The sequence below is a fragment of the Excalfactoria chinensis genome, chromosome 1 (genome assembly GCF_039878825.1).
Source record: "Excalfactoria chinensis isolate bCotChi1 chromosome 1, bCotChi1.hap2, whole genome shotgun sequence".
In the NCBI taxonomy this organism is placed as follows: Eukaryota; Metazoa; Chordata; class Aves; order Galliformes; family Phasianidae; genus Excalfactoria; species Excalfactoria chinensis.
The window spans coordinates 54063618-54076165 of record NC_092825.1 but is presented as its reverse complement, the minus strand read 5'-3'; the positions used below and the strand labels follow the sequence as shown (position 1 = coordinate 54076165).

The window sequence follows — 12548 nt, the reverse complement described above, 5'->3', positions numbered from 1 at the left end:
GCCAACAGTGATGTCTCTATATCTGCAAACTGAAATTGCTTGATAGTATGGTTGGGTTTATTAATAAACATGAATGCCCTCTGAGGAGAACAAGTAGGGTATCGACTAGGCATGCAAACCACTTAAAAATAAAAGGAAGATCTAAGCTGGATCTTTGCAGAAGTCTCCCAGAGGGGGTAACAAAATCTGTGTTTATATACCGAAAGAAATGCATGACATTTTTCTGGAAACAGAAGTCATGTCATATTAAAAAGGAATAACCGTGCCCTATGGCCTTTAGCACAACCACAAGCTTTAAGCAGTCCATAGCATCAAAAACTTCAAGAGGTCATTGAATGCTGCACCAGAATTTTTGCGTTTGGACAAGTGCACGCTCACAGCAATGACGAGCATATAGCAGTGCAGTTCAGAGACTGCCCTAATTCCCACAGGCTTGGAAAGCAACTTGCCTCTTTAAGAGAACCTAAATGCCTGTGAGGCTCGTAGTGCTCCAGTGGCACTGAGGATTGAAAGACAAACACGGATTATTAACTGTGCTACTCTGTCAGCAAAAGGAATTTCTTTTTAAATACCCAAATAAGATGTACATATGTAAATTCCAATATAAGCACTCTCTGTACAAGGACTGCCTGTCTTGTTTGACCTATCTCAGATAAAGAATAACTCTTAAAACTCTAACAACGTGGGGTGTTGCCCTAAAAAATAAAAACAGAAAAGCCTGAAGCCAGGATAGGGAACAGCGAAGATAGATAGAACAATGCTCAGTTGTTTCACCTTTCTAGCAAAGGGTTTGCAGTGTGTTGAGGAAATCTCAACTTGTGGTGGTGTGCTGTGGCACAAACACGTCCTGAACCCTGGATTTCTGCCAGTGTTCTATGGGGGACATAGGGATTCTGTAGCAGAAGAAACAACCTGCTCATGTAATGCGGCTCCTCCCTCACTGTGCTTCCTATTCATCCTCTGAAATTTAGGGCTTGTTAAAGACAGTGAGATTTCCCTGCAAGGTCTGCCTTTGAGGGTGCGTGCATTGCTTCTTTAAATCTGGAGCACCAAACTGGGCAGGCAAGGAGTAACAACTGGGAAGAGTTCAGCATCTGAACTGTTAAAAATAGGAAGGAAAGAAGAAAGGAAGAAGAAAACTTCACATTGGCATTGTTTTGTGGGGTTTTTGTTTGTTTCTTTGTTTTTTTCTTGGCAAAGTCTATATTTACTCCTTGATAGATAGAAGAGTCTACATGGTTTACCATTTTTATGCAACGACTTGTTACGTGAGAAGATTCTGATTAAAAAACACGGTGTGGAGACAGGGTCAGTGAGCCATCCAGAAGAGATGGTGAAATGGAACAGAAATGTTCCCTCTCCTCCCCCAGAAACAGTTAAGGCAGCATCCAAACTGCTGTTTTAATAACCACATAGTAGCCACAGAGTTCTCCCTTTCCAGCTGAGCTAGGAGAGCTTGCTGTAGAAACCACGTTCCCAGTTTCTCTGATGGCAATATTACAAAAATTCCTATTGGTTGGGTGACATATTTTCACTGTCCTCTGTCAAAGCTGTGCTTTCTACATTTGATTCAAATGATTGATTCTACCTTTTCAGACTCTCAAAGTTTCCTTACTCTGGGCTTATACAAATCCTAAGGGCCTTTTTTCATCTCGGGGAAGATTAGCTAGACACCAAAAGAATAAACTGAGTGTGCAAGTGCATGTGCTAACTAAACTGTTATTAGATAAAAGATGCAGAGTTACCAACTTGTCCGTAAGGCACTGGAGAATCAAATTACAGCAGCTATTCAGGCTGGAAGATCTCAGCTAGCCTGGGCATTATCCTAAGGCTGGAACATGATTGAATAGTCATTTTCTGAACAGCAAAATAACTTGCTTGACATGGGATTCTTTTCTTCCCTTTCTTGGAGCTCACTCAATCACATTAGCTTCTTTTGTGCCTAAATGGGATGGTTTTAGGTTATGAAATGTGATTGTTCACACTGGAATAATAAAGCTAGGAATCTAAATCTATTTAGTCTTTAAAGCTGATCAGCTTATCACTGTCCAACACAAAGGATTCAGAAATCAGATATCTGAGTGAGCTGAATACATTGAAGCCATGGTAAGAGATTCAAAGCTAACACGGTGGTGCTGACTAATTCTCTCAAACTTGAGATTTGGTCCTGGGTTCAGTAAATTACGCCAGGCAGGAAAATCAGCACTCCCTATTCCTGTGTTTCCTAGGAGAGTAGCATCTCCTCCAGCGTCGATTTCATCTTCATTCTTCCTCCATCTGATCTTTCATCCCATCCCTCCGTCTCCATTTCCAAAGGCTGCTACTTCTGTTCTCTTAGCAGCAATTTCAGGGCTCCTCTTCTCCCTCGGTGGTCCGTCCTATGCCACATCCATCCGTAGTTATGCTGCTGTTCAATAAAACGTGTTGTTTTCTCAGCTCCTCATGCCTGTGTGCAAGCAAGGGCAGGAAGCCAGCAGAAAGGCAGAACGCTGAGGTACATATAATTCTGGACCCTGATGTCAGCGCTAACATAAGGAAAGAAGCAGGCTGTCATTTTGCTCTTGCGATGCTGAGCAGGACATGAAAGAGACCTACATGCAAAATCACTCCCTTGCCCTGGTCCTTCCACCTGTCCCGTGCCCCAGGCCATCTCACACACTGGTTTCAAAGCAAAACGTAATGGCTCTAAAAAAAATACGCTGGAGTCAAATTAAAACTATGTAAATGTGTCCAACATCATTACAAGAAAATGCCGAATATTTTAATTACACATGAAAGAAAGTTTGGTATATCAACATTGCTTTTAATGGTAGGATGAAGGCTGAGTTAAGAACCTTGTGGGTTGATACTTTCCTCTGCTTCCCCCTACCTTGTTTTTTTTTTTTCCTTCATTTCCACTCATCATTTCTGCCAATGTATTTCATTCAAAGGCAAAGAACCAAAAAAGGACAACGAGATTGTTCAGCTGCCAAATTTCAATCACCATCTGAATATAACCCGATTTTTCACTGAAGATATGACAATTTGAGGGTCAGCAGAGCTACAGAATGGGAAATGTCCCAAACTAAAAGCTTGCAAGAGGCTACCAAAGGGAAAAATACATACTGTATGTACAGAAATAGTAAAAACATCAGCTATGCATTCTCAGTTGCCTCACCTTGGAACAATCAGACAGAATTCTCTTGAAATACCAAAAGATGTACAGTATATCTTCAAATATAGTGATTGCAAAAGATGCTTAAATGAGTGCTAGTGATAACTGGGCCTCTTTTTGTCGTTGCTGTTGTTTTGTCTGTTTGTTTTTGAGACACTGTCATCCACGGAAAGCGAATTACAAATAAGACCAGGACGAACTTTTATCTAACAGCCCTTTTGGATATTCTTCTTCTGGGGCATCTCACTGAAACTAATGCTTTCTGGAGGAAAGGATAGAGATGTGTTCAAACGCACACAAGGAGATGGCTGCCGTCAGATAACCATCTGATTTTCACCGAATCACTGAAACATTCTTTTCTGGAGGTTCAGGTGTTAGTTAGATCAGAAAGATGTTGTGGAGGGCAAGGCAGCCGAACAGCCTTTGAACAGCCCATTTTTTTTCTGATCTGAACCATATAATTCTGAAGATGGTTAAACATCGATGCGTAACTACAGGATTGATGAGAGGTGGCAGGTTTTGCATTTGCAAGTATGAATTACCATTACTTGCTGCAACACTAGATGAACAGGCTGCGCTGCATTGTAGAAATCAACTAGGCAGTGTCCTCAGTGGCCTGCGAGTTTGATAGCAAATAGTTTTTTAGATCTATAATGAGATTGATTTGGATCTGTGTAGACAACATAAGCCATTCCAGGTGAAAGATTTTGATGGTATCGATTCTCATCAGATAGGATTCCCTGCCATCAAGAGACAGTCACAGTTCAAAATGGTTTATTCTCCTTCATGATGGGTTAAGCACAGAGATGAAAGGTTCCACCATGTAGAAGTGTAAGGAACTCCATCTGCCATCAGGTCCGGGTTCCCCCAAACAAAGGGAAGTATAGAAAAAGTAGACATTTTTGGTAGTAACTCTTTGCCATGGTCCTTTGGAAATCAACTTTCAGTACCAGGGGTAAGAACATCAAATGTAACTACAGAGTTTAGCAAATGTGTTGTATATGAATGCAGATCTTCCTGGGGGGAAAGAATAAAGCAGGAGCTCAAGAATGAAGGGATGCAAGATTCCTGAGAGCAGGGGTAAAGGTATCGCAAGACACAGGTTGATGGCAGCCTATAGATTCTACTGCTGGTTATGCCCTGGACATGTTCCTGAGCCTGTACATGCTTTTCACTGCCATACCAACTCTCATCCGATAGCAAGAAGTGCTGATAATTACCTTTATATTATACATGTGGTTCTTACAGACTCGTACAGCCTTTTTGGTGACTGCACGGCTGGCCGTGTGTCGTAAGAAATCCCAGGTTCCTTTATTAGGCGTTAACTAGATGATTTCATTTCTCATTTGTGTTCAGCTATTGGGCAGCTCTGTGTAGGAGAGACCCCCCATTGAATTCACGCCTTCTCTCCGTGACATTCACTACCGTGGACTCCGCGGTCGTTTTCTCGCGTCCACACGTGACCTGAATGCGGCTCCTCGGCCCGGCGGTGGTTGGGCGCTGCGCCGTCCCGCCGCTAGGGGGAGCTGCGGCGTTGTCGGGGCGGGGGCCGTGCCGCGAGCCCACGGCCGAGTTCCCAGGGCGACGGGCGGTCGCGCCGTGACGTCAGGGTGTTTCCCGGTGACGCCGCGGCGCAGGCGCGACGAGCGCGGCGGCGATTCTGGGTGACGTCACGGGCCGGGCGTGACGTGAGGCGGCGCGGGCCGCTGGGAACCGGCCGGGATCTGCGCTCGCCCCCCTCCCCCTCCCGCTACGGGTCGCGGCTGGGGGCGTCCCGGCGGCGGGGACGCGGTTCCCCCCTCCCCCTCCCTCGCCCCAGAGCTTCGATCCAAGATGGCGGCGCTGAGCAGCGGCAGCAGCGCCGAGGGGGCCTCGCTCTTCAACGGGGACATGGAGCCCGAGCCGCCGCCGCCCGTGCTGGGCGCCTGCTACGCCGGGAGCGGCGGCGGCGACCCGGCCATCCCGGAGGAGGTAAGGCCGAGCGGCGGCCGCCGCGGGTCCCCGCCCCCCTCCCGCCTCGCCGGACCCGGCGGCCGCGGCCCGCGCGGCGGCGGAGGGGATCCCCGCTCGGGGGAGGCCCCGGCCCTCCCCCCTCCTCTCCGGTGGCGGTCGGAGCGCCGCAGTCGCGGGGCGGGGAGGCTCCGCGCTGCCGCCCCGCACCGAGCGCTCGGGCTGGGGCTGCCTGTCGGAGCGGAGGTGGCGGGATGGGGCTTCCCCGGCCCTTAGCGGGGGCATCGCCCGCCCTCCTGCTTCGGAGGAGGGCGGCGGGGGCGCAGCTCCCCGTGCTGTCACGCTGAGAGAGTTACCTGAGCGGCACCGCGTTTGTGCAGCTATTTTATAATCGGTTGGTCCGGGCAGTTTTGAAGCGCTTGAAATAAGCATTGAAAAAATAGGGTTTGGAGGGGTTTGTTTTGCGCCTCTTGGCCTGGGTTGTGATTTCTGCGCGAGGAGCGTTAAGAAACGCCGATGTGCAGGGGCTGTGTGGGTGCTGGGGGTGCCGGGCCCCATCTGCAGCCCTGTGACATACTTCCTGTGGTGCGGGGCACCTGACTGAACTTCCCATCCCTTACGGGGCAGTGCTGCCTGTTCTGCATGGGTTAAAGTCTGAGGCGCTGACACTTGTGAACCGTTCTCAGGAAGTGGACTGCGATGTGCAGCACCAACACTGGGTGCTCTGCAGTTCTGAATACTGTAGGCACCGAAGTCTCAGCGATTTGCCACATATCGTATGTCAAGTCTGTTTTAGAGGTAAATACAACAATACATCCTCATTCAGGGCTTTGGTCACTGGAGGCTGTTTCAGCTCAACCTTCCTCAGCAGGTCTGCGTGATCCATGCAGCTCTCTGAGCCCTGAGCAGCACTGAGCTCCCTGCTGCCTTGGGGCAGGCCTTTCTCTGCCCCTACCTCCGCTCAGAGAGGTGAGTAGGCCTTGGGCTCACCAAGAGGTCCATTTGACTCCAGCTCACGGGATAATAATGCTTCTTCTGTATTAATAGCATTGTGGAGTAGCATAGAATTCATGCGTTGAGAAATTTGGCAAGCACTAGAGCTCATGTTGAGTAGGTGGCTAGAGAGAAGAAAAGGGAAGGAGGCTTCCCCTGGTGATGCTGTTGGGAGGTAAGACTTGGCTGTCTTAAGGAGCTACCTGCTCACCTTGGTGAAGGCAGGCAAAGCTCAGCACTGTGTTCATATTTTGCACCTCAACAGCAGGGTGATTGAATGCTTTGTGTAATGCAAGTCCGCTGTTAGCTTTCCTGAGTAAGGAGAAACTCTTTGCTGATTGAGAAACCTAAAAAGACTGGACTTTAATAAATGCCTTTTTTCAGCAGCAAAATGAGTTTAAAAAGCATCTCGCTGGCATTTATTGCCCTGATCGTGCTGGTGCAGCTCTACGTGGAAATGAATTGCTGTGTTATTTCCGCCATAAAGATAATGTAAATATCAGCGATTACAGTAACTGATTTATTTTGTGGCCCAGTGTTCAGTCATGGTAATACAGCTGAGTGGGGCAAATAAACTGTGGTGCATGGGAGAGAAGAGAGGAAAACAGTGGCATTATAAAAGAATTATTCGAATCTCTTTCTCATCCCCAAAGAGATGTCACTTAAACTAAAACTGCTGGTGTAGGTCATTAGGTTTCAGTCCAAATGCAAAACTACACAGCGAGGGGTTGCTTTGGTTTGTGTTTTTCCCCCCTTTGTAGCTTACATCTCTGTAAGAAAGAAAGAGAAGCAGGCTGCTGCCTGGCGTGCTTGCCAGCTGGAGGGTTCAGTACCTCTCAAGTACGGGTGCATAAATGCATGGTTAAGGGAGTGTGCTGTTGTTACTGTGTTTTTGTTTTCCAAGATTTTGCTCTTTGTACATTGGAAATAATGGAACACGCAGGTCTGAGGTAGAGCTGGTGCTAGAGTTTGTATTTTTTGATGTGGGTTTGTTCGTCAGTTAGCTAGCTCTTCCTCATGTCGTAGGTAATTACCTTTTGTTTGCACTATGGATATTACGCCATCTAAACCCAGTTTTAATAAAGCGTGAGCTCAAATAATTGCTGATCGAGTTAAAGTGAAAACTGTTCTTAATACAAAAACAAGTCAGCATAACCGTAATACAGATGCAAGGTGACATAAGTCAGAAAATGCTGAAGTACTTATATCTGACTCATGTAAATGCGTGTTTTGGTGTTCTGTTTCCCTTCAAGGGAATGTAAATCTAGGCTTTAAAAGTAACCTTGCTGTGGAAGTGCATCAAGGAGCACAAGTTCACGTATTTAGAGGAGGCACCTGGAAGGGTTTTAGTTCCACAGTTCCCTCTGCAGTCTTTAAGGAAACACAGTCTTGATTTCCCAGAGGAAAACCTTCCATTCTACGCTAAGTTTGTAGCTGTAAGAGGAGGGTGGACAAGGAGAATCTCTGATAGACCTTAAAGCAGGCAGACACAAACGTGTCAGCTGGAAGCGTGTGGTAAAGGAGCTGCCCTGTGTCAAGATCATGAACGAATGTTGGTTAAAACTACATCAGCATCACGTACGAGTTCAAGGCTTGGAGTTGCAACAAGCCAGTTTATGGCATATCATTCGGCTTGTGGTCAGTTTAGAGCTGAATAATGACTCTGGTGCTTCAGAGGCTGCCCTTGCAGCCCAACTGCTGATACTAAAATTTTTCAAATAATGAAGCTGTTACGTAACAGTGTAGTAACTGCAAAGGCATTTTTTCTATATCGAATCCGAGTTTAGGAAGAGTAGTTTCACATGCAGAAGTAAGAACGGTACGTTTAGGGAATGAGTCCTTTGCAGCGGCTTAAGGATTGGGTAAGAGCAGGGACAAGTGAACTGGGGGCAAGGGTTCTCTTCTGCTCACCATTCTCTGCCTGGGGGGAGTGCTGGCACCCAGGGGCGTGCGGGCTGGCTCTTACCCTGTGATGCATTCTCAGTACAAGAGCTTGTTTGGATGGAAGGCTTTCCGAGTGTTGCAGGGTTGTTGATACAGCAGTGTGCGTGACAGCTGGGAGAATAGGCTCCGTTCTTGTTGCTAGAGATTATTTACACCGTTATTAAATAATTCAAATGGGATTTTCTGTACTCAGAGCTTTGTGCCCTCAAGTGCTTTTTGAAGACAAAAACGACTGAAAGTTGTGAAGTGAGGCTCTGAGCTGTTGGGCAACCGCTGGCTTTCTGGGTGACAGTGCTGGAGTTTACCCGGCGTGAACATCAGTTATGCATTCAGAAACCTTAATCTGACAAAGCAGATTGAAGAGGAAGGAGGAAATGTAGAAGAAGATGCCTCTAACCTGAAATGAAATAACTGGTGGGCTCTCCTGCAGTAATCATGTTGGTACACTAAGAAAAGTCAGTGTTATGTTTTCTCTCAGTACTTTCGTAGTTTTGAGAATATGTTTTCTGTTCTATCTCAGTTATGTTTTGTTGCTTTTGTGTTTGGTGACAGATCAGCTTTATGGTAGGTGAATGGCGCTCTATTTAATTGTGAGAGCAGGTTAAACTTTGGCTGCGAGATGCCTCATTTCCAGCCAATGTTCTGCAGGAGTATATCTCAAAAGATAAGTGCGGTGGGTTTTTGCACAGCAGAAGCAAATCCTCAGCGCAGTGTGCTGTCTGACTTCAGGCTGCAGCTTGGGGAAGTAGATGCTGTAGCTGTGAAGAATGTAGAGGAGGGTAACAAGGGAGATGTGAGGTCTGGCAGATCGGATCTTTGGGGGAAGACTGAAGAACGGAGGGTTGGTTTTGTTTTTTTAAAGGGAATGGGGATTGTGACATTTGATGGAAAATAATAAAACAGCAGTTTGTTCCCCAGACTCATGGTTATTACTGCTAGAAGTAGGGTGTTTAAATGGTGACAGAGGGCATCATTGTGAGTTACTAACACGCTGTTTTCTTTATGGCTGGGGACAGAAGCATGAACACAGGCTTTCTTAGCTAACTAAGCTACGAGATCTAGTTTAGTGGCTTGTGGTAGCAAAGGTAATAGGAGGATGGTTGGACCAGATAATCTTGTCGGTCCTTTCCAACTTTGTGATTCTATGATTCTATGAACTTATAGAAGTGCCCATTAGTAGATTCTGTTGCCTGCATAGGGAAGTATATTTCAGGAGTGATGGGGGGGGGGTTGATCCAGGTGCAGGGAAGGCAGTGATTCTGATAACCTCTTGTCTTCTTCCATAGACCTTTATGGTTCACCCCTGGCAGGGCAGATTGAATGTTAGAATGTAACCTTGAAATACTTGACTTTAGTGGGGATGTTAAAAAGATTTCTGCTTATGATGGCTTGTTTTTTTCTCCCCCTGGCAGGCACTAGGGTTAGCAGCTCTGGCCTGTGGTAGTTTGCTTGATTACACAGAACTTGCTTATTAGATGAGTATATTCAGAAAAGCTTTGGTGTCTCAGGGATTGCTTTCTATCTGTGTGGATATCCACAAATGGGCTGGATACAAAGTGTTTGCCTGTATTCTTGTGAATGTGTGTTAGTGCTTGAGCTCTTGGGCTTTTTCTACTTGTAGTAGTTGTTAAACTGCAAAGTGTCTCATTTTTAATGCTGTTCTAATAATATCTTACAACGCTGCTTGTAGCCAGGAAAGGCAGTTCTTTTGTTGCATGCAGTTGGCCAGATGAGAGAGCTCCCCTATTCTGCTTTGCTTTGTTATTTTCTAACAAGTTTATAGCTCAGTTTTATTCATTATTGTGCCGATGGAAAAGTTGCGTGAGAGATTTGAGGGTGAATTTCAGTTAGGAGGGAACAGGATTTTATATGTACTTGCAAAAGAAATAAAAGGGGGTTTCACGTTGTGAAACAGATAATTCAAGTCTAGCCTTACGTAGAAGCTACAGGTTTTTCTCGGAGACACTTTTTAAGTGTAGCACGTTTCAATATGAACAACCTGCTTTTGAAGAGCAACGGTACAGTAGAAATGCCCTGTCAGAACGGTACTCCTGGGTGACTAACGCTGCTCCCTATGGCTGCAGTACATCAGGTGATGCCCTGCCACCCAGAGGGGCACGCGTGGCCATTTTGTGTGCCTCCTCCAATGCGCTCAGCCAGATGTGTACTGTGAGCACCCTTCTGAAATCAATCCACTAATGCTGAAGAACATTAGCATCACTTTGGGTAGGTTTGTTTTCGGCAAGATTAATGAGCTCAGCAAGGTATCTGGTGAGCTCTGAAGTCCCTTATGAAGTAAGCGACAAAAAGAATGTGGTTAGGTAGAGTAGTGCTGGTGTGGTGGGCTTGATTCTTGCTGCGCTCCACCCTGTGTTTTAAGGTCATCTTTGTCCCATGAAATTACCTACTTTATCACAGCCTGTACAGAATACAGCAGTATGTGTACAGTCCATGTGTCTCCTCCTTCCAGTTGCTCTTGAGCTTTTGGGGCTTACAGTGCAATCATCTGTCCTCCCGCACGCAGCATCTTTCCAAAATGATGAAATCTGTATTTATGCAACCAGTTTCCTCTCCTGTCACCAGTTCTGAACTTATATGTGGCTGCTTGATGCACAATTGCATGCCTTTTTTTCCGGTTTAAACTTCTTGCTGCAAGTGTTGGGCTTGTTACTCCGTGTTGTATTTTGTGTGTGTGTGTGTGTGTGTGCATATATATATATATATATATATATATATATATATATGCGTGTATATATATATATATAAAGTAATTACATATAGGCAGCAGTGGATTTTTCAGTTCTTTCTAATGACATTATTTAATTGTGACCCTTAGCAAAAGGGAAACAGTTGATGGTCTGGTCTGATTTTAACCCACCTCCATTGTCCAGAGAAGTGCTGTCTGTGCAGGCAGGAGCTGTCAGGGAGCAATGCTGTCAGCCCACCTTGGGAATTCTGACCCCTATGAACAAGAAGAGTCAGAATTTGGCACCTGTGCTCTCTTCAAAATGGATCTGCTTGTACCATGCAGGCATAGTGCTTGGTGACAGTAAATTATCCACACTATTGGGACTGTAGTCAAGAGATCTAAGAGTGTCTTTGGGCACTGAAGGATGTGTTTGTTCTTCTAAGTTTCAGACCATGGGAGATATTCTCCCACTATACCTGCACAACATATACTATAAAAGGGAGATGGAATTTCTACATGAGAGTTACCAGTTTTCTTTAAAATCTTGCACCTAGGAGGCAGGCAAGCATACGTAGCTAATGATTAAAACTGCTGCATAATGAGGTTGCTAGGATGTTTTTTTCTTACTGAAAGCAGGGGGATATCAGCAGTAATATCCTCACTGCTGTGTAGTGAGGCCTCTCAGCGTAGCTAGTAGTAAAGCTGCTGGTAAACCTACTGCAAAGCTGAAAATACTTCTCAAATGCAGTTGCGTTGTGTTTAGTTGGCATTTTCTGACCGCTTTGTTTCGGATAACGGGATTGTTTTTGAGGGTAGATGTAGAATAGCAGCATGCCTAGTTCCCTTCCATCTCTAGTGCAAGTTACTTACTAATAATGCTTGAAAAGCACCATAAAATCAGCATGAAATAAAACAGGACTATGACTTGAAGAAGTTTGCGGTACATAGGAAGGGATCTGGAAAATGTGTGCTTGTGGCCTCAGCCTTTGAACTGGTATTGGAAATTTACTCATTAAATCTTAATAGGTCAAAGCTTCTCTATAGTTTTATGTAACGTGGATTTAAATTAGAGTCTTGAGCATCATCTGAGGTAGTTTTCAGGAAGAATTTCTTTCAGTATTTTCATAATTTGACTAGAATACTAATTGTTAGTAATAATAAATAATTGTGACTGATATTAAGCTTTTTCTGCTAGTTAGAAATTGATATAACTTGTCCCAGTCTCTAGACTGAACAGTCACAGGTTATAGATCTTGCAGCAGGTTTTCTGTGTTAAGCACTTCTCTAGTTTAACTGGCTGAAGTCTGACTGAATGAAATAAAATCTTGTTTATTAATTTGTTTTTAAAACCTTCCAAACTCTTTGTGCAGTGAATGGTACGGAGCCAATCCTACCTTGGAAGCTATTTCATTTTTCACGGCGCTGTTGGAATTAGGCAGCCTGGTCTGCTGATCTGAACACTACGTGCCATCCAGGAAAGCGTGGTTTCTATGGCAGTTTCTATTTGTGACTGTTTTCCAAGACTGTGGGCCAATTGCTTACACCTGTTTTGTGTTGGTTTGGTTTTATAATTTTAAGATCCATTTAAGATAAAAATGCGATACCTCAGCTCCTTTATTGGATCACAGCCACACTTAACACGAATATGTTTTTTGTTTCAACTGATAATTTCAACTCTTTTACATTCTCTGGCCAGCTAGCAGAAAGCACGTGCACCATGTCATAACAGTTTAATGGTTGGATGTTGCAAAGAGTATAGCAGATGATTTTTATGGATTGATAACAGGAACTTTTGAATAGGTGCTGTTTATCTTCTCT

The 12548-nt window shown here is 45.1% G+C and overlaps 1 protein-coding gene across 2 annotated transcripts in view; it reads left to right on the top strand.

Annotated features, from left to right (window-relative positions):
• The first annotated feature begins 4808 nt into the window (after positions 1-4808).
• BRAF (B-Raf proto-oncogene, serine/threonine kinase) overlaps positions 4809-12548 on the top strand; it is a 71768-nt gene continuing 64028 nt past the window's right edge. For both annotated transcript variants that reach the window (XM_072327159.1, XM_072327158.1), the window contains exon 1: positions 4809-5125. In XM_072327159.1, coding sequence (XP_072183260.1) covers positions 4988-5125 — 138 coding nt within the window. In that variant the 5' untranslated portion in view covers positions 4809-4987. The remainder of the gene's footprint in view (positions 5126-12548) is intronic.